Source organism: Megascapheus bottae, chromosome 6, assembly GCF_031878675.1.
Source record: "Megascapheus bottae isolate mThoBot1 chromosome 6, mThoBot2.hap1, whole genome shotgun sequence".
Taxonomy (NCBI): Eukaryota; Metazoa; Chordata; class Mammalia; order Rodentia; family Geomyidae; genus Megascapheus; species Megascapheus bottae.
Genome location: NC_143514.1, coordinates 73350024 through 73370203, shown reverse-complemented (window position 1 = coordinate 73370203; position 20180 = coordinate 73350024). Strand labels below are relative to the sequence as shown.

Below are 20180 nucleotides of genomic sequence, written 5' to 3'. Positions count from 1 at the left end.
AAAAAGCCAGACAAGGAGCTGTGGCTCAAGTGGTAAATCACTATTCTTGAGCTGAAGAGCTCAGGGACAGCAACCAGGCTAAGAACTCAAGCCCCATGACCAACAACAACAAAAAAAGTATGTTTTTCGTTGTTTTTTTTTTTTTTTTTGGTGGAGAGCAGTCAGTTGTAGAGCCTGAATGCAGGGCTTGGGCAAAGTCCCTGAGCTCTTTCATTCAAGACTAGCACTCTACCACTTTTAAGCCACAGGTCTATTTCTGGTTTAACTTTCCTGCCCAGGCTGGTTTTAACTTCGATCCTCAGATCTCAGCCTCCTGAGTAGTTAGAAGCATAGGCATTAGCCACCAGCACCTGGCCAACCCCCCACCACCCACCTGCCTCTCTCTTTAAGGTACTGGAGGAGTTGGACCTTAGAGCCTTCTGCTTACTAGATAGGTGGTCTACCACTTGAACCTGGCCTCTAGTTCTTTGTATTCTCTCTCTCTCTCTCTCTCTACACACACACACACACACACACACACACACACACACACACACACACACACGCAGGCACGCTCTCGCAAGCACTTTTTTTTTTTTTTTTTTTGCCAATTCTGGCCCTTAAGCTCAGGGCCTGAGCACTGTCCTTGGGCTTCCTCAAGGCAAGAGCTCTACCACATGAGCCACAGCACACTTCCGGCTTTTTTTTCTATGTATATGGTACTGAGGAAGAGCCTGAGTCTTCGTGCATGCTAGGCAAGCACTTTACCACTAGGCCAAACTCCTGGTCCCTGTTTGTTATATTTTGAGTAGCATCTTGTAATTTCGCATGGTCTAGCCTGGACCACAATCCTATTTACACTTCCCATGTAGCCAGGATGATAGGTACACACTGCTACTAGATGAGAGGGGGCTCTTGTCAACGTTTTAATTGGGCTGGCTTTGAATCACTACCCTTCTAATTTGTCTCACAAGTAGCTAGAATTACAAATGTGAGCCGTGGTACCCAGCTCCTATGCTTCACTTACAAAACAAATCAACCTTTTCCTTGTCGGACTATGGAAGCAAGATGGGTGGGTCACCAGCAGCTCTACTGGAATCACCCCTGAAAATGAGCCCAGGGATCTCGCCCTTGCTGCATGTTCTCTAACTGCCATGGTTTGATCGGAAGTATGGGCTCAACATTTGCCGGCAGTGTTTCTGCCAGTATGCAAAGGACATCGGCATCATTCCCTTGGACTAAGTGGACTTGAATGGACTATCTAAGACATCAAGCCCAATGAAAAGCCATATGTGTACATAAAATAAAAATTCATGGGGCCGGGAGTTTGGCCTAGTGGTTAAAGTGCTTGCCTAGCATGCATGAAGACCCGAGTTCGATTCCTCGGTACCACATACATAGAAAAAAGCCAGAAGTGGCACTTAGGCTCAAATGGTAGAATGCTAGCCTTGAGCCGAAGAAATTCAGGAATGGTGCCCAGGCAGAGTTCAAGCCCCAGTACTGGAGAGGGGAAAAATCAGAGTCCCAAGTCCCCAATCCATTCTTGTGAGGATAGCCTGAAGGCTGGCTTCCATACAGCACCCCGCCTCCCATGGGAGGAACCTTTCAAGCCATCCCATTAGCTACGAAGGGAACCAGTAAACCCAAAAGGCCCAGCTCTCAGAAGGGAATTCCCTTCATGTAAATTCCTTTACATTATGTGACTTTAAAGACGGTTTTTAAGGCTGACAATTTAGTTATTTTTCAAACCATCTCCATGTTCTAATATCTTAGATTACTAATGAATTACTAGAACTTGCCCATGGAACAAGTAAACCTGACCCACCATGAAGGCACATCACATTCAATGTCTCGTTGGGTGCGTGATCCTGCCCTTGGGTGTTCGGTGAACTGTGTTGCCAGGTAAGACAGTCACCACTCCTGATGTTCCATGGCCATGCCACCTCCCTGGTTCCTTCCTACAGTCTCAGTGATCTAAAAGGGTGGCCTGGCTGCAAGGCCCCTAAAGGTGGAGTACTAATAACAAACAGAAGGGCAGCTCAATCCTGGGCACACAGTGGGCGTGCAAACCAGCTTTCCATCACTGATAACCTACTTAAAGAGATCCCACTCATCCAGCTCATGGCTCCAGAAACCTCGGTTCACAATCTGCTAGCTCTGTTGTTTCTGGCCTTGTAGAAAGGCAGAACACCATGATGGGTGGTGGTGGAAAAACACCACTTATAGTTCCCCCCATGGAAGCCATGAAAGAGGGGGAGGGGAGGGGAAAAGAGTGGCTGATGTGGCTGTTGTAAGACATCTCTTCCCTCACTCCCTATTGATGCTGTGACTCTCACTCAGCCCAAGGAAAACTGGCCTTTGCAGCCAGGTGTTTTTTTTTTTTTTTTATAAAAGCCTCTAATGTACATCTTGGAAAGATGGAGACATAGGAGGTCCTGGAGGAAACACAGAGCTGTAATGCAATGCTTCAGCTGCAATAAGAACAGAGCAGCCTGTTAAAAACACCAACAGGTCGACAGAAACGTGCTCATCCTTTCTTCATTTTATGTCGGGTTTATTTCTCAAATACAATAATAACTGAATTAGCAAACCAAGTTGCAACTCAGCCAAGTGCACTTTCTTGTTGAGTTTAAAAGGAGATTTGCAAGCTCCTGCAGCTGTGGGGAGCAGGGCCCTGACCACACCTCTAACACTGGCCTGCCTTATCCACACGGGCCACTCACAAATGCCTGAATGAGAACCAGGCAGGGTACTACCAGACCACACTTCTGTGGCACTGCCTTGGAGGATAGCTGAGGGAAAATTAAGGCCCGAAATAAGAGGCATCCAATTCCCTGCAGACGACATTCAACTGTCACACCACACCAAGTTGCTCTGACCAGGGCAGATCGCTCCGCCAGCTGCTGGCCCACCTCACATCTCGTCTAAGGCCACTTTCTATTTAAAAATCAGACCCAGCCAATGTTTAAAACTCAGGCTGTTTCACATAAAAATCCAAATGTTTCTGTCTACCCCAGATGATCTTCCAGCCTCCCACACTCTGCTGAGACTGTCTGGCATAGACCTTTGGGGGATTTTTTTGGTTGGTGGTGGGGCTTAAGGGCCTGGGCGCTGTCCTTGAACACTTTTGCTCACTGAGTCACAGCTCAATAAGAGACTCAATAAGAGAAAGAAGAGTCTTAAGGACGTTCTTGCTCCGGTGGGCATGAAAGCACAACCCTCAGATCTCAGCCTCCTGAGTAGTTAGGACTGCAAGTATGGCCACCAGTGCCCAACCAGACCATCATTCTTACAACCCCCCTTTCTCTTCCCTTCTAAGACCAGACACCTATGTGGGGCTGGCTTTCCTAGCAGAGACACTGACCTCAGGAAACCTCACCTCTTTTCTTCAATAACTACAGGTAACATATAGTAGGTTTATAATTCCTATAGGCTTGATTCTCTCTCTTGCATACCTATTCCTGCCTTGCGGCTGGCTGGGAGTTAGTGTCTCTATATATAAATGTTCTACTGGAAGATGACACTTGTCTCCAGCTATTGTGTGTGTGTGTGTGTGTGTGTGTGTGTGTGTGTGTGTATCTGTCTAAAATCCATTCAAAGGGATTACATAAATCACCATAGCAGATGAATGAGATTTCAGACTCCTACTTAAACCAACATCACTTATGAGCCATGTTTGGCAGCTGATAACCATACACAAAGCACATACAGGACAGAATGGGAAAAACAGAGGCTATGGCTTCCAGACCTGCTAAATGATCTAAGGAAGACAGTCTGTCTCTTGGGGGTCTGAGTTGGTAGTTTTTTTTTCTTTTCAATTTTTTTCTTGTGGTTTTACAGATGTTTTTGAATATTTTAGCATTTCAAGTAATATTTTGGAGCCAGTTAATCTGATGTCTTGTTTTGAGAGAAACAATCCTGAGTATTTAAAACTGTATGGCTGGCCTGGGTGAGGTGGCTCACACCTGTAATCCTAGCTACTCAGAAAGATGAGATCTGAGGATAATGGCTCACAGCCAGCCCAGGCACTAAAGATCTTCAGACTCTTATCTCCAATTAACCACTAGAAAATGGGAAGTGGCCCTGTGCTGAAGTGGTAGGGTGGTAGCCTTGAACTGAAGAGTTCAGGGACAGTGCCCAGGCCCAGAGTTCAAGCCCTATAACTGACAAACAAACAAAACAAAAAAACCCCAAACGGGCCAGGAGTTTAGTCTAGTGGTAGAGTGCTTGCTTAGCATGCATGAAGACCAGATTTGAGTCCTTGGTATCACATACATAGAAAAAGCTGGAAGTGGGGCCGGGAGTTTGGCCTAGTGGTTAAAGTGCTTACCTAGCATGCATGAAGACCTGGGTTCAATTCCTCGGTATCACATACATAGAAAAAAAAGCCAGAAGTGGTGCTGAGGCTCAAGTGGTAGAGCTCTAGCCTTGAGAAAATCCAAGGACAGTGCTCAGGCCCTGAGCTCAAGCCCAGGACTGGCCAAAAAAAAAAAAAAAAGCTGGAAATGGTGCTGTGGCTCAAATGGTAGAGCTCTAGCCTTGAGAAAGCCCAGGGATAGTGTTCAGGCCCTGAGTTCAAGCCCCAGGACTGGCAAAACTAAAAACATAAACAAAACAAAAATCCCAAAACTATGTAAAGGCCTGATGCAGCTATTTTACTGAGTGGCTGCTGGTGAAGTGGCCTTGAACTTGTCTTGTCTTAAAGTGTCCAAGTTTCTAGAAACTGAAGACAAGGTAGCTGGAGTAGATGGAAATGGTTATAGTCAACTTCAGGACTCGGGGAAATTCTAATCAACTTCGTAATGCTTATGTTGGACTTTATCACCACAGATGGCCTCTGGGAAAGGTCCCCATATGAAACTTATCTTCATTATGTGGAAGAAGCTCTCTGCCTGATGCTGAATTCTGGCTACAGAGAGAAAGGTTTCCTATGTTTTGAATTCCGCACGAGAAGAGCTATACAAAAGCAAGTGATTATAAGCCACGGTCCCAAATGAAACCATATGAAGAAGGCACGTACCAGGTCAATCAGGTCACTGAGGTTTTTCTCGATTTGCTGTGGAGGCAGGCGCCTCATTAGGTCCAAGGCACAGTCCAGCTGCTGATCACTCTGGGGGAAGAAAGAGAGTGCTGAAGTCAATACTAAGAATTCTTTCTTAAAAGCATCTCTCTGGTTGCTCCTTGCTCGGGGCATATTCTACAACCCAAGAGTCCCACCATGGGCCTTCACCAAACCTGCATGAGCCAGCCCCTAGTCCTTCAGACCAGCCTCTGCACCAGACCCCAGAGCAAGTAGAGCAGGACACCAGTCTGGCAAGCCCCCTAGTTATCTGCTCAGTAGACCTGATAGCTGCCATGTGCCAGCTCCTGGTTGGTTCTATGGTAAGCAGGCTCTTACAGCTGGTTAGGTTTGCCCAGGCTTGAGCATCACTGCCGGGTAAGATCTTTGAGCTTCACACCACAGATAAACCAGGCAAAGATGGAGCGTTCTATGCTAGGGATAAAAGTGCATCAGTCATTCAAATACAGCCTGGGAAATTTTCTGGGACTCTGTGCAAACAAGACCTGAGCTCGCTCCAGCTGACAATCTGGACAAATTCCAATAGGGAGTCTGGCTGCTGCTGTGCTAGGAAATACAAAGTCCTCCTCTACTGAGGACGACTTTTCAGCATTACACAGTGTGCTTCACTGTAATTTCCTACCTTAATACTTCAACCATAACTATTTACCAAGGGCTACTTGAATCCGGGTCTTCATGTATACTACAGGCAAGCACTCTACCACTAGGCCAAATTCCCAGCCTGGTCTGAGTTCAGGACTTTCTTGAGAGCTCTAAATCAACAAGTCAATGAGTCTCTCATAAAATATACAAAGTAATCCTCAAAACATTGCACTTGGGCAATGCGATACCACCTTTGACTGTTACCACTCAGATCCAGGCCCATTAACCACAAGCAAGCAGTGGGACAAGGACTGCACTCCACATCTACCAAGGCAGAACTAGTTCTCACCAATGTCAATTTCATTCCCAGAATGTCGTGTGCAGAAAGCTGTTTAAAATGAAAAGGCTAGGGGTAGGAAGTTTAGCCCAGTGGTAGAGTGCTTGCCTAGCATGCCCGAAGACCTGGGTTCCATTTCTCAGTACCACAAACACAGAAAAAGCTGAGAGTGGTGCTGTAGCTCAAGTGGTAGAGCTCTAGCCTTGAGAAAGTCCAAGGACAGTGCTCAGGACCTGAGTTCAAGCCCTAGGACTAGCAATAAACAAACAAACAACTAAAATGTAAAAGCTCTTGCCTTACTAGGTAGAGGAGGCTATCAGTGACTATTTATCTTTAGGACATACAATAAACCAGCTTTTCTGCAAAGAAAAGAAAACCTAGCCAAAACACCAAAACCAAATCCCCCAACAGAAACCCTATCACTTGTTTTGCTTAATAAAACATTCCAGCAGCTCCCAGATCTTAATTGGGCCTCACAGGTCTACACCACCACCTGTCAGCCAAGGCCACAGTGACAGGGGTTTGGCTTGCCAGCATGAGAAGGAATTTTAACACCATATCTGGGGCAGAACACAGATAAACTAACTTGACTCTCAGGTCTGTTGTTCATTTAACTTACAACCCTGGACAAGTTTCTCCTCCCCTACTTATTCCACTGGATGGGAATGGCTCTACAGATAAGAATGTAGGCAGGCTAGGCTGGCAACTCACACCTGTAACCTTAGCTACTCAGGAAGCTGAGATCTGAGGATCAAGGTTCAAAGCCAGCCCAGGCAGGAAAATCCGTGAGACTCTTATATCCAATTAACTACTTGAAAACCTGAAGAGGGGCTGTGGCTCAAAGTAATAGAGTGCTAGCCTTGAGCAAAAAAGTTCAGGAACAGTATCTAGGCCCTGAGTTCAAGCCCCATAACTCCCCACCCCCCGAAAATGTATGGAGAATATGTACCACACATAGTAGCTTGTGTTTACTGATTGGGGAATCACATACAATTATACATACAAGTCTTACATATTTGGGAAAAAGCTTTAAATATAGTTTACAGTATCTTCGCTCAACCCAAGCCTGATTTCTCCTACTGTGTTGGGAGTTTGAATCAACCGTTCCACACCTCACAATGGCTAAGTGTTCCCTTGCTTGGACAAGAATGAAACTCTAAATGATTCAACTGAAACTTGTCACACTGTAAAGTAGTGTTTCTCAGCCGGGAGTACTTTCTGGAAGGCAGTCCCTGAGCCCTGTAGGAGATGCAGAGTGCCACATGGAGGGAAAGGGGAAGCTGCCAGTGTTTAGTGAGGAGGGTCACTGATGCCCTAAATGTCCAGCCGTGCATAGGACAGCTTTCCCTCAATGACTGGCACAATTGCTGGACCTGGATACCAAACCTCTGGCAGTCATTTAGGGGTCCCAGTCAAAGGCAAGGCCTGTCTCTAGAAACTGCACGGGCAGAGGAGTGCTGTAGTTACCATTCAGCCCCAAGCACACTCATAGGCCCTTCTGGTCTCTGGAAAATAACTAGACGTTAACCACTTTCTTCAGTTATTACTAAGCCTAGCTAATATGGAACTGTAATTTGGAGCATCTCAGGATTTGGAAGGAATTACATAAAACCCGAGCAGTGTTAGTTAGCCAGGAAAAGAAAGACATACCTTGACCAGAGAGGGCAACTGTGCAAACACGGCATTCGGACCCTCTGTGGAGCCTTCTCACCTCCCAGCTAGCCAAACCATTCTCACCCCAAAGGCCAGCCACAGGCGGCCAGCAGACTGTGCCTCTGGCCAGCACCACACTTTCCCCCAACCATCAAACTCACATTGTGCATTCATCCCAATTAATCTTAATTGGAAATGTTTCACAGCAAATTTCTAGGGCTAAGGATGTTTAACTATCATTAAAGTAGGAAATGACTAAATACTTCCCCTAAGTAAAGCAACATGGGAAAGCTTACTGACAGCTTGTAAAAAGTTAAAATTACAGTTAACTGGAGCCACTCACTGCAAGTCAGCCCAAACCGTAAGGGGTCCAAACAGAAAGAGAACGAAGAAGCACAGATGACTTACAGCCACACGCATCATTTGGGACCCCAGAAATAGGACAATTAGGGTGTGTGTGGGGAAGTCCCCAGAGGTCGACAACCTAGGTAGGATGCAGCCACATTCACAAGAAAGAAGCAATAATGAACTGTTATTTAAGCACAAACATACAGATATATGTGTATGAATGTGTACTTTAACATGGCAGAGCTTTTCCTCTTTTGCTTCAAGCCAAGGGAATAAAGAACACCAAGTCTGGAGGAACAAGGAAGGAAATGACAACAAGCCACCAGTAGGTGACAGTGATGTGGCCCAGGCTTTATACAGAACAGAAGAGCCAGGCCATTCAGGATGTCAGAATGTAATGTTAACAGGTTATTAAGTCAAAACTTACATTACCAAGATGGTTACTGGATGCTCAAGATACTTTTTTTTCTTTTAGGTCCCAGGCTGGAACTCGAACTCAGTAGTACTTGCTGCTTTCACTCACAGGCTAGGCCTCTACCAACCAAGCGACACCTCCAACCCTCACAGTAACTTTTGTTTTTTGGTCGGTAGTGGGATTTGAACTCTGGGCCTGGGCACTGTCCCTGAGCTCATCAGCTCAGGGCTAGCACTCTACCCCTTGAGCCACAGGATACTTCTGGTTTTCTGGTGGTTAATTAGAGATAAGGGTCCCACATGCCCCATCCTTCATTGCAACCACCTTTCTGGATTTGGTCTCATGCAAACCAACAAGTAGGCAGAACAAGTCAACAATTACATACTATGTGCCAACACGGGGTCAGCCTCTGATTATGGCCCACAGCATGAAACTCAGTCCAGAACATTAGAGTACCAACACTCAGATAGGTGCCAGTGGCTCACATCTATAATCTGAGCTACTCAGGAGGCTGAGATCTGAGGATCAAGGTTCAAAGTCAGTTCAGACAGAGAAATCCACAAGACTTATTAGGTCCTCAAAACTGAGGTAAGGGCCAGGTGCAGTGGCTCATGCTTGTAATCCTAGCTACTCAGGAGGCTGAGATCTGAGGTTTGAGGTTCAAAGCCAGCCTGAGCACTAAAGACAGTAGACTCTGATCTCCAATTAACCACTAGAAAACTGTGCAAGGCTACCTGGAGCCTTAAGCTGAAGAGCTCAGGGACAATATCCAGGCTCAGAGTTCAAGCCCCACAATCAACCACTCCCCCCCAAAAAAAGAACCAAGGTATGGCTCTAGTTGTACAGTACCAGGCCTAAGTGAAAAAGACCATTTAGAACACCAGACCTGAGCTGAATTCAAGCCCCAGTTCTACCACAAAAACAAAACAAAATAAAAAAGAACCAATTGTCTATAAATCAGACAACCACAGGGCAGTGTAGTGTGGTCAGTAACAGGACACAAAAGGTCCAAGTACACAGGCGCAACCCAGCACACTGATTTTCCCAGGATTTCCCTCCCTTGTGGTTTACTTTATCCACAAGTTCTATTTATTTTGCGAGCTGTCACCCCTTGACTAAGACAGCTTCTTCAAAATGTCGACTGATTTCAGACATGCTGTTCATAAAATGAGCTTTTCCCCCTTCCACCTCCCACTGGTGGTGTTCTGAATTGAAAAATAAATAGCAGAAGAATGACCATTTCGTTACACCCTGCAGAATTCTCTGCCCATTCAATTCGTCATTCCCTAATTATTTATAGTGTCTCCTAGGTAACAAGGACTGTTTCTGCTGCTGAATGGTGAGCATAAAGTCTTCTTAGAGCTTATGATGCTGTCGAAATCAATAAGGGCAAAGGGCAAAGTCTAAGTCTTTAAGGACATGGAGGAATGTGCAGGGTCAGCTTCCCCACGTCACCCCCAGGTGGCGCCATGAGGAGCCAGCCTTTGCGGTTCATCACCTGAGGCAGAAAATGTTTTTCACTTTTTGCTGGTTTTCCTATACCTTAAAGAAAAGGCACACAAAATGGCTTAAGTTATCCTGTAACAAGTAAAATAATATTAATACAGACAAGAACAATTTTCCAGAAAACAATGGAAGTCAAAATACTATAGAACAAAATGCCCACTGGAAAGTTCAGACATGAGTGTTGGTAAACCATCAGCTTTCAAAGCTGGCCTATTTAACAAACTCCAAGTCCACGTGTAAACCACCAACAAACAGAATACATGTGCTGTCCCATAAAGGGATGTCAGGACTAGAATATGTCCCAGCCTAGGATACGCTCCAGCTTATCCTCGAGCCAAGTGTCCACTAAGTGGTGCCAGGAGCCCCAAGATGTCTCAAGAGCAGGCACAGGAGCCAGGCCTGTGGGAGCTCCTGGGGCCTTTCGGCACACAGCGCACCTGCAGTAGCACAGAAGGAGAGGAAGGAGGATTGCAGAACCCTGTCAGCCAGTGAGCACCACCAGATGTACCCAGCACTGGGCACCTATGCCTGGGGCAAGGGACAGAAGGCTGGATGAGGCCCCAGAAACTCAGGGGAGCTAGGTGGCTCTGGCTTCCAGCAGTTTTCTGTATGTTTCTGTAGTTTAAGTATCTGGGCTGTGTTTTTCACCCTTCTCATCTTTAAAAGTCCCATTTCCAGGAAAGTTTAGGAGCCTTTGCAGATTTTCCCACAGAGAAACAATACTGTGTGTTTAAGGAGGTAAAGTAGGCTGTATTTTCCAAAAATTGCTGTCACTAGCCAGGAGCTGGTGACTCATACCTGCAATCCTAGCTACTTAGGAGACTGAGATCTGAGGATCATGGTTCAAGGCTAGCCCATGCAAGAAAGTTCCAATGATACTCGTCTCTAATAAGCTACCCTAAAACCAGAAATGGAGCCGTGGCTCAAAGTGGTAGAACACTAGCCTTGAGCTAGAGAACTCAGGGACAGCGCCGAAGCCCTGGGTTCAAGCTCCACGAGAGATTTAAACAAATAGCCATAAATAGATAACTAGCTAATTTACCCCAGAACTCACTTGCAGAGAGTCTGTGTGGGGTCGGGGTGTCTTACACCCTTCACTGGAACTGGGAGAGGGAGAGGGCCTGCTTTGACTGTCTCATCACCACTGCACAACTGGTCTCCGTCATATCCACGGCCACAGGACACCTACCGTTTCTGCCCTGCCTGCTGTGTGCACACACTGAAGACCCCAGGAGACCAGGCTGTGCGCAGGTCCACCAAGCCCTAAAGCAAGGCCACAGGCAATCTGTGGACCCTGTAATCCTAGCTACTCGGGAGGCTGAGGATCTCTGAAATAAGATGCCCGAGAGTCCCAGGACCCTCACGAGCTTTGGATGTAACTGCAATAGCGCAAGACCCTATGAGCTGCCAGGCCCGGGCTTGACTCAGCTACAGAAGCTACCAGAAACAATGAGCCCATGGTTCTCTTAAGTGTCAGGTCTTAGGTGATCTTGTTGGACAGCCACAATAAGTGGCACCAAAGGAGCGGAGATGATCCTGGGCAGAAGTGCTAGACAGGCTGGAAAGTCAAGGGCACAGTGGAGAGGATGAAGTGTCACTCTAGAGGTGCAGAAGCCCCAAAGGCCTGGGAGTAGCTCGCTTCCTAGCTGGGCACCTGCTGGAAGGCAGTGCCACACCTTGGCAGGGTGCATGTTTCAGGGATAAACAGTAATTCACACTGCTAGCATTTTACACACCAGCCCCACCTTGCCACAGCGGAACTGGTGACTGGACTCCACGCCATGCTCTGTACGTCAGCAGCACTCCAGAGCCTCAGGCCTGCAGTCTGTGTAGTTCAACCCAAATGGCTGCTTTACAGTCCCCAGAGGGCCAGCGAGCACCAAACTCACAGACACAGAAGGAAACAAGGCTGGAGCCCAAGGCTGACTTAACACACACTTTGTCTAGCCCAACCAGGACTGCTCTCATCATCTGAGACCGGGCAAGCAGCTACTCAAACGCAGCATGTGTTTCCTGCCTGGAATTTGTGCTGGGGGCAATTGGGGAACCATTCAAGGGTGAGGCCCGCCACAACCAGTCTTTGGGTCACTCGGAGACCGTCCATTTGGGGTTAATAAAAGGAAAAGTGCTTCCACAGAAGGACCGCCCTCGGGAGGGCCACAGTGGTGAGAGCAGCACTGACACAAACCACACACCCTCCTGACGCTTTGGTTCCCACAGGAAAATCCATTACTGAGTCAAAGTCACAGTGAGTGACAAGACTTGAACTCAGGACCTCCCACTTGACAGGCAGGTGCTCTGACAATGGAGCCACACCCTCAGGCATTGTTTTGTTGTTATTTTTTCAAGTAAGATTTCAGATTCATGCCAGGGCCAGCCTGGATGGAAATCTTTCTACGTATACTTCCCTTACAGCTCAGATAACAAGCATGTACCACCACATACAGTTTCTTTAATTAGTTGAGAGTTGTTTGTGGTAGTGGTTGTTGTTTGCCTGTGCTAGCTTCTGATCTCTGCTTTTTTTTTTTTTTTTTCCTTTTTGGTGCCAGTCCTGGGCTTGAGCTCAGGGCCCAAGCCCTGTCCTTGGACTTTCTCAAGGCTAGCGCTCTACCACTTGAGCCACAGCACCACTTCCAGCTTTTTTCTATGTATGTGGTACCGAGGAATCAAACCCAGGTCTTTGTGTATGCTGGGCAAGCACTTTAACCACTAGGCCAAACGCCCGGCCCATGATCTCTGCTTCTTAACTAACTAGGATTAGAGAGTTAAGTCACCATCCTCAGCTCAAAGTCCTAACAACTTCTTTTAATCTGAAAAGAGCAATTAATCTCTCTAACATGTATTGAATGGCCCATGTTTTTACAGTGTCAGTGGACACAAGACAGTGGTCCTCATGTAGGTAAGCCATGTCAACCTGGCCTACAGACACCTGTAAAAGTATCCATCCTGTTTGTTTACATTTTCCTGCCCCTTCCGTTAGGCTGTGAGTTACACATCCTCACCTAACACACTGCTTCTAACTGTGCTACAGGGTGAGAAACTTGACAAGAAGGGATGAATCCTGTTTAAAACAAACTCCCACATTCCATGAGCAGGAATAAATCTCAGGCTCAGCCCTCGGGGTCCAGAGGTCCAGACACACACATCATTTCTAAGTACTCTACCATGAATATTTGGAAGTATATGTGCACAGGACTTCACTCAAAGAAACTGAAGATGCTAAAGGCACAGATATGATAGAGTAATAATTATGTGTGCTTTCTCAACTACCTTCCAGGACAGAACTAAGCAAGCAACAATCACCATGCTGCTCTTGGAGCCTCTGTTTTCCTAAAATACTTGGGTCACCCTGCAAGGCCACTGCAAATGGGGTCTGGGCTGCCCTACAGCATCCAGAATCCCCAAAGAGTGGGATTCTCCTGGAGCAGAAAGCTCAGGGCTTCTCTGCCAAGACTTTTGCATAACATTTTTAGGGTGCTCAAGGGCCTGTTCCTCCCTGGCATTCCCCTCATTCGACACAGGTTTTCCATTTAGGCTGCCAGGAGGCTCTAGAAAGGTGGGTGGAGTGTTATTTCGGTTTCTAAGCCATTAAGTACCAACAAAGAAGGGCAGAGTTCACAACACTCACCCTACACAAACCCAGCATCCTAAAGCCAAAAGGAGAGTGAGGGCAAGAGACATTCGTGAGTCTTCCTCCTTGGCATCTGCTGCGCTGTTCACCCAACTTCCTACACTCTGTTTCCTCAGCTATTTCTCAGCCCAGGACATCAGGATGCAGGAATAGCTCCACCACAGAAAGGAACTAGCTCTCCTTTTGCTGGTGTTCCCAATAGAAGCCATTAAAACTATAGAACTCGGGCAGGCCTAGGAGTGGTCTGAGTTGACCTGACACCCTATCCAGTAGTGACATTTCCACTTGCTTGCTCGCCCAGGTGTATTTATTCCAGGGAAAGCTAGCAATCTCCATTGGGCTCTACACCAACGTTACCACAGCAGTCAGTGGATTTTTCCTTTACACAACTATGCAGGAAGTGAACTATCTGAGGTGAGTCACTCAAGGGCTGGAGTCATGCGTGTTCACAGCCCCAATTTCCTAACTGCACAGCACAGGGCACAAGTCACCAAGAGTTGGTGGGGGTGGGGTGGGGAGGTGAGGAGCTATATCTTTCCATGGCACAGCAGATTCTGGACATAGCAAGCAAAGGTTGACCTACGGGTTCCTCTGCCTCCTCTGGACAACAGACACTCTCAGCATGCAGCCAGCGCCCATGCCTCTCTTCAGAGGCTTGAAGATGGATGCAGGTACCAAAATTTAGTCTCCAGCTAGTGCTGTCACAGTGGCTGCCACCTGCTTTCTGAATTTGGAACATCCACAAGGCAATGGGATAGCCTGACACACAGAGCCCACTCAGGTGGTAGCAAAGACACTTTGTGGCTGGCTCTGCTAGACTTCTCTGGCACTGTTCTGGGCCTGGCCAAGAGCCAGCGGGATAAGAGGAAGCATTCTTTGGGGTGTGTCTCACCTATTTACACTTTAAAATACTACTACACTACACTGAAGACCTGCTACACCAAAGAGGACCATGAGGAAACTCAAGGCCCAGACTTGTCTGTAATTCCTTAGACCTACCACGAAACTCCATGGCCAATGGACAGGACATATCCTTCCCTATACACGTCAGTGCTGCTCTTAGTTCAGTAAGTTGAAATGTGTTTTACACCCCTCATAGTACTATCCTGTATAAGATTCTGTTAGAGAATTCATAATGGCGATATTAAGAACAGGTAATGGCTGAGAATGAAGCTGGACGGTAGGTAGGGTGCTAACCATGTACAAAGTGATGAGCGCAATCAGGAGGAAGGGCGTTTATATGCTCTTGATTTCAAACATTGATGTTATAGGGCCAGGAGTTTGGCCTAGTGGTAGAGTGCTTGCCTAGCATGCATGAAGACCCAGGTTCGATTCCTCAGTACCACATACATAGCAAAAAAGCCAGAAGTGGGTATGTGGCTCAAGTGGTAGAGCTCTAGGCCTTGAAGGAAAGCCCAAGGACAGTACTCAGACCCTGAGTTCAAGCCAGGACTGGCCAAAAAAAAAAAGATATGTTTTAACTTTAAAAGTCACCTTAAAGTGAAGCAAAGAATGATGATCACCCTTCTACTTAAGGAAGAAAAAGGTTAGACAATATAAATATTAAAATAGGATATTAACATATTTGATTTGAAATTGAAATAAAGATGAACACTTTGATATATACTTGTTGTTAGACTTGATCATTTTAACAATGTAATAAAGAAAACGTTCATATATTCAAAAGAAAAAAGAAACAAAAGACAAGGCTGGCCTGAGGGTAAGGCTCAGCAGTAGAAAGACACCTAGGGCAAATATAGGGCCCTGGGTTTAAACCCCAGTGCTGCAAACCAACCAAACAATAAAACAACATGGGTTACGCCATACAACATTTCCCATAGCACATGCCAGGCCCCAGGTTCAATCTTTAGTACCATCAAGGGGGTGGGGGAGAGGGGGAAGCAAACCAATTTCTAAAGAGAGAGACAAGAGACATGGCTCAAAGGGTAGAATGCCTGCCTAGCAAGAATGAAGCCCAAAGTCCAGTCCTCAACGTGATTCACTTCAAAAGAGAGAAGGAAAAAAGTAACAATGGCTATGGCCCCAGTGGCATGGGGTGGGGCACACAACCCTAGTTTCACAGGCAAGTTAATAGAAACAGTGTCTTCTCCCAGGCTGGGCAAATCACAGGTTATCCTTCTACTTCCACATTCTGTACTGTCATCTAGGATTATGGACTGATTCTCAACACTGCCACGGGCGGGTGGACTTCTGGAAAACACTGGAGCCTTTTACAGGCAGTTCCTCTCTTCATGGTTCCCTTTACCCTCTAGATCTACAGGCCGATGTCACCTGTGGTCTCATCATCACTGCTTCAAAGATGTCTGCAGCTGCTGCCCCTGCATGATCTTGGCCAGTTTCACCTAACAAGCGACTAATCCCCGCACTCTGCCAACTAGCAGTGAGACACATAATTAGGGGAAATCCGGAGACATGTTCCGTGAATGCCCTACATGCTGTCTGTGTCCACGTCCACAGCACAGGAAATTCACAGCAGCCTTTCTTGAAAGTCAGAGACCAGGCCTCTGTATTCCAAGAAGGAGGTGGAGGTGGAGGAAGGGAGGGAGGAAAGAGCAAGAACAGCACCGCCACCGCCACCACCACCACCACCACCACCACAGCTTTGGAAAAATGACATGTTTACTGGCTAAGAAAAGTAAACTCCCACTGGGGGCCGGAAGCTCATACCTGTGACTCTAGCTACTTAAAAGGCTGAGATCTGAGGATCACAGTTCAAAGCTCGTTTGGGCATGAAAGTCCATGAGACTTATCTCCAGTTGACCACCAGAAAACTAAAGTGGCACTGTGGCTCAAATGGTAGAGCATAAGTCTTGAACTGAAGAACTCAGGGACAGCACCCAAGCCTGGAGTTTAAAACCCCACAACCAACAACAACAACAAAAAGTAAACTTCCTTCTTCAGGGCTTAAGTAGACAATTCACATGGCCTTCTCCCAAACACGTTTACAAGGTGGCCCGCATGCCACCATCTGGACACAGATTCCTCCAATAAAGCATTGCGCACGACTCCCAAAGGCAGGTGGCCAGAAACAGCAATATAGACAGACAAATCTAAATGGGAAAGCAGCAAGATCTAAAGGACCTGGAGAAAACAATAAAACTCCATCAACCCTAACATTTTACCTGGAAGGGGTCAGTACCACTTTCTTACTCATGTCCCATGGAGGCTAGGACACAACATTTAGACATCAAAACCTGTGGGCTGGGCGCTAGTGGCTCATACCACTCAGGAGGCTGAGATCTGAAGACCACTGCTCAAATCCAGTCTGCGTGGGAAAGTCCCTGAAACTCTTATCTCCGGAAGTGGTAGAACACTAGCCTTGAGTGAAAAAGCTAAAGGATAGCACCCAGGCCCTGAGTTCAAGCCCCATGACTGACCAAAAAAAAAAAAAAAAAGTCTCTCAGATTTGTCTGCCTGGGCTGACTTTGAACTGCAGTCCTCAGATCTCAGCCTCCTAAGCAGCTAGGGTTACAGGCATGAGCCACTGGTGCCTGGCTCAGGGTATCTTTTCAATACATGTATATAAATATATACATATAAGCCGGGTGCAGTAGCTCACACCTGTAATCCTAGCTACTCAGGGGGCCGAGATCTAAGGATCAAGGTTCAAAGTCAGCCTGGGAACAAAAGGATCTGAGACTCTGGCTCAAGGGTAGAGCAGTAGCCTTGAGCTGAAGAGCTCAAGGTCCGCACTCAGACTGAGTTCAAGCCCCATGACTCACCAAAAAAAAAAAAAAAATGTACACATGTATTGACTGGTCTATCAATTTTTAAACCTAAGACAGACTGCCTTGCAGATATCTGCAGTTGGCAGAAAGGACTCGAGACAGAGCATAGTTTTGAGCTGGCACTTGGTCATTTCCTGGTGGAGGTCTAAACAAAACTTTTATCTTCCTGTTCCTTCATACACTCATAATAACATACATTTTTTAAGGTGTTGGGGTTTGAACTCAAGGCTTTCTTTGCATTCACTAGGTAAACACTCTACCACCTGAGTCAGATCTCAGCCTGGTATCCATCCTGGGGATTGTTAGAAGGCAATTCAGAAAGTGTGAGTCAAAAAGCTAGCATTTCCTAACAATAGAACACAGTGCTGTGGGCCTCCTCTCTCTCAGAACATCATTGCCCAGGGACAGGACTGCCAAGGTCCCAGAGGAGCTGAGACACAGGGCTGTCCTGGGCTGGTTCATGTCGCCTGAAAACATGCATAAGGGTAGCTATGCACAAAGGCCAGAAACAAGTCAGGAGGCCAATCCTCTTTGGTAACTTTAAGCCCAGCTAACAGTTTCCTTAGAGCTTGAGAAAACCTTGCCAACAGGAAGGACACACTTACAGAGGCCCAGAGCCCTCTCCTGTCTACCCTCAGCTCAATGCTAGAGGTCAAGAACATTAAGTAAGGAGCTTTGCATCGTTCACTGGCCAAAATGAATCAAGGAAAAGGACTCGGCAAGTTTCTACTCCAAAATACCATTTTGCTGGGGCCAGGACTTTGGCCTAGGGGTAGAGTGTTTGCTTAGCATGCACCTAGCCTTGAGAAAAGCCCCAGGACAGTGCTCAGACTCCGAGTACAAGCCCCACGACTGGCACAACAACAAAAATAACAACAAAAAGTCATATATATATATATATATATCCCAAAGCCAGCACTGGCTAAATTGACTATTCCCAAGTCTCACTCAGCTGCCATCTGACAGAGGTCTTGCAAAAGGCGGCACCCCACAACTCCCGCTAACAGCCTGGCACTCAGCAGGTTGCCAGGCATAGGCTTCAACTCTCAACTTAGGAAAAGTGGCAAACGCTTTTAAGTTACCATCCTAAAGTACTTTATATGGCAATATCTTGTTTGATCTTTATTGTTTAGCATGTCTGGGTTTTGGTGCTAGAGATAGAACTCGAGGGCACTTACCCATGGACCACTCCTACCACTGAGCTGCAACTCAGCCTCTTTAAAAACAACAACAACAGGCCGGGAGTTTGGCCTAGTGGTTAAAGTGCTTGCCTAGTATGCATGAAGACCCGGGTTCGATTCCTCGGTACCACATACATAGAAAAAAGCCGGAAGTGGTGCTGAGGCTCAAGTGGTAGAGCTCTAGCCTTGAGAAAGTCCAAGGACAGTGCTCAGGCCCTGAGCCCAAGCCCAGGACTGGCAAAAAAAACAACAACAACAACAACAACAAACCCAGGGAAGCCAGGCACAGTGGCTCGTGTCTATAGTCCTAACTCAGGAGGCTGAGATCTGAAGATCAAGGCTTAAAGCCAGCCCAAGCACTTAAGTCAGTGAGACTCTTTATCTCCAATTAACTACCAGAAAACTGGAAGTGGTGCTGTGGCTCAAGGGGTAGCGTGGTAGCCTTGAGCTAAAGAGCTCAGGGAAAGCACTCTGGCCCAGAATTCAAGTCCCACAACGGACAAAAAAAGGGGGGGTTGACCCCCATACTGAAAACAGAAAAAGCTTAATGGTGTGTTGGTATAAAGTTTCAGAGGTCGATTACAGACACAGTGGTAGACTAGGGTTCAAAGGCAGGTGCATGTACCCCAAAGCCTGTGTACCCAGTCTCTCTACATATCCTGGCAGCAGCAGGGCCACCTGCTGCCCCATGCGCTGTGCCAAAATCCTCTGCCATCACTTGGTCACACTACTCAGTGCTAGTTTGCACACAGCACTCTAGCTGAGGAACAGACTTGAGACAGGCGCAATGTATATTCAAATCCTAACCCAGCGAGCCTCACATTTCCCCTCCTGTAAGATGAAGACTGATGGGCTGCGCTCTGAGGAATCTGGCACATCAGTCACTGCTTTACAAACTCCATGAAGAGGAAGGGAAGATATAAAGCCTCACATTTCCAAACAAAGGCCTTTCTGGCCTTCTGCCCACTTCTAGGAAACAGGGCTGGACTCTGTCCACCACAGCACAGCCAAGACCGTGTGTACCCAGGAAGATTGCAGGGCCAAAAACAAAACTATATATGTGCTTTGCTGGGTGCTGATGGCTCATGTCTGTAATCCTAGCTACCTAGAGATCTGAGGATCAAAGCAAGCCAGGCAGGAAAGTCCTTGAGATTCTTACCTCCAATTAACCACCAAAAAACCACATGTGGAGCTGTAGCTCAAAATACTAAAGCACTATCCCTGAGCTTTTTTCAGGCCCAGGCCTGAGTTCAAGCCCCACAACTCTCCCCAGCACCCCCCCCCCGCCACCAAATAAAAAATACAGGAGTCGGTGCAGTGGCTTACACCTGTAATCCTAGCTGCTCAGGAGGCTGAGATCTGAAGATCAAGGTTCAAAGCCAGCCCAGGCACAAAAGACCTTGAGACTCTCATCTCCAACTAATCAGTAGAAAATGAGAAGTGTGGCTGTGGCTCCATGGATAGGGCGGTAGCCTCGAGCTGAAGAGCTTAGGGACAACACCCAGACCCAGGGACAGGGCAGCAGCCTTGAGCTAAAGAGCCCAGGGACAGTGCCCAGGCCCAGAGTTCAAGCCCCAAGCCCCACAAAATACACACACACACACACACACACACACACACACACACACACACACAGAGGAGACCTTGGCTCAGCTGGAAAGGACATAGAGAGAGAGAGAGAGAGAGAGAGAGAGAGAGAGAGAGAGACACACACACACA

The 20180-nt window shown here is 47.0% G+C and overlaps 1 protein-coding gene and 1 pseudogene across 2 annotated transcripts in view; one reads left to right on the top strand and one right to left on the bottom strand.

Moving 5' to 3' along the window:
* The window catches only part of Capzb (capping actin protein of muscle Z-line subunit beta), a 102528-nt gene that overhangs the window by 48962 nt on the left and 33386 nt on the right, over positions 1-20180 (bottom strand). For both annotated transcript variants that reach the window (XM_090335696.1, XM_090335697.1), the window contains exon 2: positions 5000-5089. In XM_090335696.1, coding sequence (XP_090191822.1) covers positions 5000-5089 — 90 coding nt within the window. The remainder of the gene's footprint in view (positions 1-4999; positions 5090-20180) is intronic.
* LOC150062401 (small ribosomal subunit protein uS14 pseudogene) lies at positions 1037-1221 on the top strand (annotated as a pseudogene).